General features: G+C 31.6%; 1 protein-coding gene across 1 annotated transcript; it reads left to right on the top strand.

Annotated features, from left to right (window-relative positions):
- The first annotated feature begins 2,844 nt into the window (after nucleotides 1–2,844).
- LOC111700295 (trypsin 3A1) lies at nucleotides 2,845–8,746 on the top strand. Its single transcript, XM_023471167.1, has 10 exons — nucleotides 2,845–2,960; nucleotides 3,275–3,363; nucleotides 3,748–3,855; nucleotides 4,383–4,481; nucleotides 4,729–4,773; nucleotides 5,982–6,068; nucleotides 6,981–7,074; nucleotides 7,594–7,773; nucleotides 8,051–8,164; nucleotides 8,636–8,746. The coding sequence occupies exons 1-10, from the start codon at nucleotides 2,904–2,906 to the stop codon at nucleotides 8,744–8,746; spliced, it is 984 nt and encodes a 327-aa protein (XP_023326935.1). The 5' UTR covers nucleotides 2,845–2,903.
- Nucleotides 8,747–10,064: the final 1,318 nt, after the last annotated feature.

Genomic DNA, 10,064 nt, shown 5'->3' with positions numbered 1-10,064 from the left:
TTTAAAGGTTTTAAATTTAAAAAAAAAAATTTAATTCTTGAAAATCTGCGAATTTTTTTTAAAAATTAGCAACATTTTTTTCTTCTTTGTTTTAAAATGTAAACAAAAAGAACATGTTCACAATTTAAATAGAAGATGGGCGCGAAGCGCCCTAAAAGCCTAGCACATCAAATGTATTTAACATTTTCTGTATTGCGTGCAATATTAAGTTGAAAATTAAAATTAAATAAGTCGTCATTCTTTTAAATTACATACTTTGGCTCTTATTATATAGACCCCTAATTTTTTTCTAGAAGGGCTATTTCCATTAGTTAAGAATTCAAAAATTAACAGTTTTGCCGTTTGTTAACTGACTCTTCTGCCAATTTTCAGAAACTTGCCACTCATTAATGGAACATTTCCCAGCCCTATCTTAAGAGACCCAGCTAATTAAATTCAACAAGAGCAACACATTCAACACACACCAATTCTTTACCTATCTAGCTTATCCAGGGTTTCTTGCTTCATTCCCTGACATTATAAAATGCTTATCCTAAGTACATTTGATTTTCCCGGCGGTACTTTGCTAAAACTAACTAATAATTTTCATAGAATTTATACTGGCCATGTTCAGTCTTTAAAGAGTTAATCATATCACAATTATAATCTACCTCATTATAGACACAAAGTATTAAACCACCTTAGTAGACATAAAACATGTCATTTACACTTTAGATGTAGATGAAGTACCAGCTGCAGAAGAAAACCTTGATGAGACTCAAGATGAAGATGAAGATGATATTAAAGTAAAAGTTGAGAACCAGAATAATGATAATGAAGATACTGACATGATCGATGAGCTTCCAGATGAGGATGAATACTATAATGATTATGTAAGAAATTAACTGAATTTCATTAAAAATAATTTTATTTTTTGATGACATCTTAAAATAGTTTAACTTGCAAAATTGTCATTTTCATGAAAGTTAGCGAACTAAAGATTTAAATGCTCATATTAAAGGGAGTGACCAGCAATGTATGGCCGGTAGTTGAACTGAGAATTTAGTATTGACATGGTTTTATTGGGATTATATATAAATGTCTAAATAGTCCAATCTCTATACAACTGAATAAATGTATTAATGTTTTAAATATCAATCCTAACTTGTTTCTTAACTGCATTTGTTTTACAGGAATAATGCGTTACTCACATAAAGTACAAAATATCACATTTTTTATCCTATTAATATTTAATATTTTCCCCCAACCCCAGCACAGTTCAGCATCAATGCTAAAATATGTAGTACCTATTCAATAAAAGTGTTCCAATTTAAATTGACATCCAGCCCTTCAGTTTGTTTTTTTAACATAAACAATCTGTATTTTGTCATTTGTCATTTTATTTTGGTCACACTGGCCAGAATATTGTTGGCTGTCCTGCAGAAATCTCTGATACATCTTACAATAGAAAAGTTCTCCTGAAGTCTCTGAAGTTCTCTTGAGCAATGTGGAGACCAATTGTCAAGGTGTTGAAAACTCAACATGTACTTCATTATCCAGGTAAATATGCAGAAGTAGGACTGGGCATGATTTTTGACATTAAAATTAAATAAGTTACCATCATTTTAAACTATAAACTTTGGCTCTTATTATATTGACCCTTAATTTTTTTCTAGAATGGCTATTGCCATTTTTTTACCTTTAGTAGCATTTTTCGTTCTATGTTCTTCTTTACAAAATTGTTCAGTTAAATTAATGATTGTCTCATTTGTTAACGATTAGGTTGATACCAGTGGTTAATCAGTACATAATTGGTAGAAAACAATTCATGGGAGGGGTGGTAATAGGGGTGTGTCCCGTGGGTCCAGGGAGGGGAGAGGGGGAGGTAACTGAGCTTACTTAATCTTATAAAACTCATAGTTACCACATATAAGTAAAACTTACATATCCTTGTTTTGTTTTACATTTTTCAAAATTTCAAAACTAATAAACGATAGTTTTTTCGCTCGTTTTTAAAATAATTAACAACCCTGCACAAGAGGGGAAAGGGGAGGGGGGGATTTTAAGTCCAGTTAAAGAAGTTATCAATACATTCAAGCTTTCCAATTTAAGTTCTATTGCAGGTGTACTTTAATAGATGAGTTAAACTTAAACCCAGAAAATCTAGAAACAGCAACAAGGTTCTGTAGTTTTGACGAAGAATCTGCAGAACTTATGATTTGTTGTCCATGCAGTCAGACTTTAGATATAGGGATTAGGTCATCTGCGATTATGACGAAGACTCAATTCCCATTGTTTTCAAAATTTGTCCAGCTGATATGTTTGTCCTTTCATTAGATTCTTCCTATGTCCTATTTCATAAAAGTTCTCAACATATTTTTTTTAAATATTGAAAATGTAGTATGTATACATGTATTGTAAATTCATACCTTTACTCTAAGGTCTTTTTCTAGGATACTTCTCCTTGCTTTTAAAAGTTTAAGAACACCAGCCTTTAAAGGACTAAAGTGTCTTGAACAAAACCACCGTTTTTTGCTACATTTTTTGAGTTTTAAAGGACATTACGCAAAAAATATGAATTCTCTCAATCTACGAGCTCTACAGTACCAATAGCTAGCTAAAAATACTTGGGCGGCAGCTCACAGTTTCATTGTGGATTTTGGAAGATTTTGAAAGATTTTGAAAGATTTTGGCAAATTGAAAAAACTAAATGGAAATCAGCTGTTCCTGGCCAGGAAGTTAAGAATGTAAGCCGGAAGTGCGTCATTTAGACAAGGAATAGAGCAGCAGACATAATGACGAGATAGTAGAGATAATTGATATGTTAATCTCAATTTGAATCAAGATTTAATCAAACTGTGGTATTTTATTGATCTATATTTAGTGAAATAGACCCTGGCACTAACTACGTGAGCAGTGTTGACATGTTTTCATTTACCATTAAGACCTGTTTAAAGTCCTGCAATTGGTGCGCCAACAAGGTAAAGATAAATGTTTGGTCTCTTCTCTTTGTTATCTTACACTTTTTAAATATAATTTTGCTTCTCAAACGGTTTTGATTCTACAGAACCCAGAACTTCAGAGACATCAAAAGAATTTATAAAACCTTCTTATAATAAAATGCTACAGATATTAAGTTTTTAATTTAAAAATCATATTGAGCTATTAATGACTGTTATTAGGCTATTTATTTATTTTACAATATCATAGTATTAAACCCATTGAAAAATTGTCAAGACTACATTATATAAATTCTTTCCTTGTCTTAGCTCTGGATAAACTGTATTTGTATTAGGGTTGTGTGGATGAATTTGCATCCTGTCCCCAATGGGCTAAAGGAGGATACTGCTCTTCTCATTCTTTCTTTATGACTCATTCTTGCAGGTAAATGTAATATGAGATCTCAGAAATACAATAAATATATATTATATACCTAGGCTATAAACAGTTGTTTTAGTATTATAATAAACTGTTTTTCAATAGTTTGTATTGTAAGATTGTCTGGAGAGAATTGCAAAAAGTGTTCTGTATGATTCTCTAACAAGTGGTGTCTTTTAAGACAACAAAATTTGATTAGGAATGTTTTATTTCAATTCAATTATTTTAATGAATGGTCAGATTCCTCATTCTTTACTTTAAGCAAGAAACCCAATTGCTTTTAAAATTAAAGTACTAGAAATGCCCGGAAACATACAATGATTGTACAAAAAGAACACCACAGCAGACTTTTTGCATGGTTTAGATTTTAAAAGAATGTATTTTTCATAGAGAGAGTTGTGGAACCTGTGGATTTCTATCAAGTTTAAGCAAGGAGAAGCAGGTCTACAATAAGCAATCTTACTCTCGTATTTCAGATCCTGATTTTGACTGTGGCAGGTATTCAAGCATTAAAAAAAAAGTTTATTAGTTACATTAAAATCAAGGGTGTTTAAATAACTTCTGATAGGGCAGATACATGGGGGAAAAGGTTTGAAAAGCTATGGGGTTGCAGCAAAACTGTACAATTACACCATTTTAGATATCGTTCTGTTCTTAGATTGTTAACTATTTAGAAATTAAAGGTTTTGGTTGTTTTTAAACAAAATTGTCCATTATTTTTCAAAAACAAGCCATTCATTAACAGAATGTGGCCCAATCTTAGTAAAAAGGGTTTCCAAGAAGAAATGTGCCAACCTTTGTGGTGGAACAAATTAATTAGCATAGGCTGATGATTTCCATCCACAAAAGATAAAGGGCCAAAATTCATAGCATTGAAGAAATATTGTGATATCAATTTTATCATAATTAGTTGACAATTAGACCTTAAAAGAAAATGTCTGAAGTGTTTATTTAACATCCATATTTGGCAGGGTTTGTAGTTGGTAGAATTTTCTCAGGTCAAAGTCCACATTAATTTTTTCCAGATATAAATCTTTTGATGATCTGGAAAGCATTGGTGTAGAGGTAGCTAGAGGTAGAGAAGGTACTGACTTCAATGAAACTGAAGAAGCAAAGTCTGCCAAGTAAGTATTCCTGTAATACTTTCCTCTACAATGAAATTTCACTACGATGATGAAACACTTGGAGTGAGTTCAGTAATTTTATATAATCTGTCAAGCTATTATAAATTATTCGTTCTGAAATCAAATTCTAATTTAATCCCTTTCAAACTTCTTTAACGAAATCTTTAAAACACCAACCTTGTATTTGAGAAGATCCTTGCAGCTATTTTTGTTGATAAATACAAAGTTGATGATATGATACTTTTAGAGCTGAGAGAGTAGAGGAACATCTATCTGAATGTAGAAATATAAGGTAAGAAAAGAATGGAAAGACAAAAATTATATATTTTTTACGGAGAGATAAAATGTTTGTATTTCTTAAACCTATACCATACTTATTTACCACAAAATATGCAATTTTCATACATTAAATGTTCAATTCTTGCATGAAAACCCTACTTCAGGTGCATCATCTGATATCAATACCCACATGCTTGGACTTCTTTTACTTTTTGATTTTTAAATTGCTTAATATCGGATGTGGTCATGGTTATTAAGACTCAAATTCGACAGAAATTTTTTTGGTAGAGGGGGCCGGTCCTTTTCTTTAATTTGGCAAAAACTTATCCCTCTTGCAAAATACCCTGTTAATGAAGATGTTTAAAGGATATTCTTGAGTTGTGAGGTGTTTTATGAACAAAGAGAATACAATATATATTAGATTGGCATTTAGAAAATCCCTCGATATGAATTTTGTCAGTCCCTTTCAGCCTGAAAGGGAGTTCAAAATGTACAAATCATGTAAATGTTCACAAATTATCCTATCCATTTCAATTTCAAATTTTTTAAAGCTGTTAAATAAACTTTAAAAAATGAATTAAGTGAATAAAAAACATCATTAGATTTAAAGTTACAACGGAAAATCATCGTTTGTAAAGTGAAAGGCATAGAGTCTATGTGAAATGATCATTGGTCAATTATGAAACCAGCCTATATCATAATTTGGTTTTCTATAAAATGATGTTCCAGGGCCCAAAAGGTTATATAGCAAAAATATGTGAAGTACAACAGTACAACAAAATGGCCGTTTTACACTTTTTTTTAGTAAATTCCACTCTAATATATATTTTATTCTCTTTGTTTATGAACCAGGGAGTTAATTTAATGAATTTGAGATACGTTGCTGAACAACTTACTGCCAGCTCAATTTGAACCACCAATTGGAAGTTTAAGACTAAGGAAAGATTTAAGTCAGTGATTCAAATTTGAACTGGCGGTAAGCAGTTCAAATTCATTAAATTCAGTCCCAGGATAGCACTATAGCCAAGTATTGTACAGCGCCTTTACTTTTTTGAGAATTTTGGATGCCTGACATTCCAAATTTTAACACCTTGGACAATTATGTTAACAAAGGGACTAAAAGTTGTATATCAGATCCAAATCTTTCATTCATTTTTTTTTAGAAATTGCATACAAAACTAAATAGACTCGAAACTAATGTATGATTTGAAAATGTTTCAGCATGGAAGATGACCCAGAGAAAGTTTCATTTGGAAATGTTAATTCTGACTCTAAGATATTCTGTTCAGCATCAATAATAGCAGACAGGTAGGAATGCAAGATTTGTTTGCAAACTTAATTTTGTTTTGATTTCACTATCCATCTTTAAGAATCTTTCTAACAAATTAGCCAGTTTCTTTATGCTCTCTGAAATAAAAACACTAACATATTAAACCTTTAAACATAAAAAACATTTCATAAAAATTGACTGTTTGAATATTTTAATGTGGCAAAAAAAGGATTTCCTCTATCAACCCCCCCCCCCCTCAAGATAGGAACGGGGGTATATTGCTTAAAAATTTGGTAAAAAACTGTGGTATAGTAAAAACTGAAACTTGTATACAAAATATCCTCAGGCCCTCATGATTTCTTTAGGGAGACTGGAGGGGGCGAGGGGGCGAAGTGGTGTTTGATGAAAACACCACATTTAATGGAGTTCTGCTATGCTTCAAGGGGAAAAATTAGATTCCTTGGGGTACAGAACCCTTGAAACCTTAATCTGATTGATAATGTTGAAGATAATGTCGTTTTTTCTAGTTTTTGTTCAATTCTGATAATTCATGAATGTTTTCCTGCAATATAAATGCGCAAGTCACTCTTTTACAGAAACCACGATTAAAAAAAATTTCAAAATATACATTAATATCAAATTTATATTCGATTAAACAAAGGTTTTAAGGGTATCATTGTGAATCGAGAATTGCCATCTTTGCATAGAGATTGTACTTTAAAATATGATCAGTGAATACTGCTCCTTTAAGCGTAAGATCTAATTGTGATTATCTCTTCATTAATATGTACTTTCTATCATAATCAATATATAACCACCTTAAAGGGAGTGTTCGCAAAAAATGAAAGGTGGCATAGTACAAATGGAATTAAAATTAGTAACGATACATATCGAATTCAATTCGACGTCAAAATATACCCCTTTCATTTTTTGCGACCACTCCCTTTTAGATGGATGATAACTGCTGCCCACTGCCAAGATGAAGTCAAGAGCCCGGGTAGAATAGTATCACAGATTCTACGAACATCATTTCCACAATTTAAGGTTTAATTGGAATTCATGAGTCTTTGTCACAAACTCTTTTGTCTAATCCTTATCTGTGCAACCCAATGTTTCAAACTATGAAATCTGTTATAGTAAATAAGTTTCAAATATCAAAGGTTTACATCCTCAGGATACAAAAATATAGGGTTTACAAATTTGAGTTTGTGGCAAAAAAAAACAATTTGTTTGAATTGCAAATTTACGACTTTTAATTTTGCAGATTTTTCCCATTTCTGGGCAATTTTTTAGGATTAGATAGAAATAATAAATTTAATCATCTTTGCTTTTCTATACTTTTGGGGTTGAGAAGGATTGAAGTGTCACGGATTCTTTCTCGGCCTTCGCGGGTATCCTATTCTACAAAAAAAAAAATTAAGCAATGTACTGTAATAGGGTTTCCAACAGGAATTTCGTTGCGCAGAATTGCGCGCAACTGTGTGGAATTTTTTTCGAATTGCGCTGAATTACGTACAGGGATAGCAACATCAATTCCACTTTAAACTTGATGATATATTTCAGGAATATGTTGAGGTAAAACGTACCTTTATCCATCCTGGATACAAGACTGGAGAACTCAACTCCGACATTGCTCTTGTAGAGCTGGGGCGTCGTGTAGAGTTTAATCTAGATGAGTTTGGAGATACTCCAACCTGTCTAGATCAAGGTCTAGATCTACCTGGTAGAGTTGCCACAGCTCAGGTACAGTCGTCGTCGCATATATCAATACAATCAAGACTACTACCACAGGTGGTAATTAATGAATAGTTATCGAATTTTCTGCCAAAGATATCAAAGAAAACGATTTTGAAAAACAATCTTGAAAAACAGTTAATATCTTTGGTCGGAGAAAAAGATTAGCTTAACGCAATAAAATCAAACTTATATTTTAAACATCTCAGATTATTTTAGAAACGGACCTCAAACGATGTCCACCCCTGCCTGAGAAACAGTTTATTCTGAAAATACCTCTTTTTAGGGCTTTGGAAAGACAGAATTGGATAATGGTGGTAATTTGTTGGAAATCAATGTCACTTTAATCGACACAAGCGAGTGCATTGATCAACTTGAAACCTTCTTCAAAACTAAACCAGTAAGTTTATAATATTTACTTTTCTCTACTTAATACTTCAGTTAGGACAACTGAGCTGAAAATTTTAGAATTGTGGATATTGAGATCAATGCTTTATCTTCTCTTTTAGATAATCTTAAGATTATTTAAATCTTTAGTTTGTATCCAATAAAGTATATAAAATTCAACCATTCAGACTGGCGTATGCATAATACCAAACAGCCAATCAGAAGCCGGGAAAATTAATATCTAAAATTTAATGAGAGAAATCTCATCCTATGGAATACGGTAGGATATCCAAAAAGAGAGAAAAAGTGCGGTTTAAGAAGAAATCAAAAGTTTCCACAGTGGTTATTCAGATTAAGCGATCGTTATTAATGTCATCCAATTCTTAAGTTTTCAACTCTGATGAAGATTTTTTTCTGGATTTTTTTTATATATATATATATCAAGAATTTAAAAAGACCTGAAGGGAATGTAAATCTTTTTCAGAAAACAAAGAAGAAATTTTGTGACACATTTCCTCTTGGAATATCTGATGATCACATTTGTGCCAGAGGCATTAAAAAGGTAAATTGGTGTCAAATTTCATTAAATATATAAAATAAGCATACTATGAAAATAATGTATCAACATAAAGTTTGAATTTTCGAAATTTACATCTCCTTGTCACAGCTGATCTGACGGCATTCTGTCTGCTCAGAGAGAAAGCTTGCAAAACAGTCTCTTATTGGTCGAATCAGAACCAATCCTGACTTGGGTTTTAGTCGGGTTTAAGCCTTTAAAATCTCATCTCAGTTATGACAACTGAGCTGAAAACTTTAGAATTGTAGATATTGAGATCAATGCTTTATCTCCTCTTTTAGATGATCTTAAGATTATTTAAATCTTTAGTTTGTATCCAATAAAGTATATAAAATTCAACCATTCAGACGGGCGTTTGCATAATCCCAAACAGCCAATCAGAAGCCGGGAAAATTAATATTTAAAATTTAATATGAGAATTCTCATTGTTCGGAATCCGGTAGGATATCCAAAAAGAGGGGAAAAGATTGGATTAAGAAGAAATCAAAAGTGTCTTGCAGTGGATATTTAGATTAAGCGATTGTTATTAATGTCATCCAATTCTTAAGCTAGTTTTCAACTCTGATGAAGATTTTTTTTCTGGATTTTTTTTATATATAAATCAAGAATTTAAGAAGACCCGAAGGGAATTTCAATCTTTTTCAGAAAACAAAGAAGAAATTTTGTGACACATTTCCTCTTGGAATATCTGATGATCACATTTGTGCCAGAGGCATTAAAAAGGTAAAAAATAACAAAAAATACATGCAGAAGGAACTGCAAGACATAATTTGTAGAGGGGCATGTCAGATTAGCAACTCTTAAAAGCTTTAAAGGGAGTGACCGGCAATTTATGATAGTTGAACTGAGAATGTAGTATTGTGGAGAAATTTTTTAGGATTCATTTAAGACATATATAAAGTTTTAATGATGTATAACTGCTGAGTTTGACCGCAAAGTCGACTTTCAAAATTATCCATTTGGGTTGTTAAATAAACTGTAAACTAAATAGATGTTTAGGAACACATTTTTTAATTGAAATTTTCTTAATAAATCAATATTAGAATCAATTATTTCTTTTTCATCATTATAATGAATTTCTTCAAATTCTTCAAATGTCGTCATTTCAATAAAAAATTCCAGAAAATCTACAGAAAATGGATGTGAGCAATGAAACATTACAGAAACAAAAATTTGAATAAGATTACTTATTTTCGATGATTAATTTTTATTTTCTCAACCTAGGTTCCTAAACAACTGATTAGTTTACCGTAGAATTGTTGTTACATTTTTCGTCATGGTTATTTTATGATTTAGAAAAAAATCGATTCTCAAAACGTAACCACCCAAATGGATG

This window comes from Eurytemora carolleeae, unplaced genomic scaffold (genome assembly GCF_000591075.1).
Source record: "Eurytemora carolleeae unplaced genomic scaffold, Eaff_2.0 scaffold266, whole genome shotgun sequence".
NCBI classification, from domain to species: Eukaryota; Metazoa; Arthropoda; class Copepoda; order Calanoida; family Temoridae; genus Eurytemora; species Eurytemora carolleeae.
Note: the sequence above shows the minus strand (reverse complement) of the source record. Positions and strands in the feature narration are given on the sequence as shown.

What these genes read in the sequence shown, in the direction of transcription:
- LOC111700295 (XM_023471167.1), top strand. Translation starts at nt 2,904, where the DNA reads ATGTTTTCATTTACCATTAAGACCTGTTTAAAGTCCTGCAATTGGTGC. An exon ending in GCATCAATAATAGCAGACAG is followed by an intron (nt 6,069 to 6,980) that starts GTAGGAATGCAA and finishes ACTCCCTTTTAG; the next exon opens with ATGGATGATAACTGCTGCCC. An exon ending in GTAGAGTTGCCACAGCTCAG is followed by an intron (nt 7,774 to 8,050) that starts GTACAGTCGTCG and finishes ACCTCTTTTTAG; the next exon opens with GGCTTTGGAAAGACAGAATT.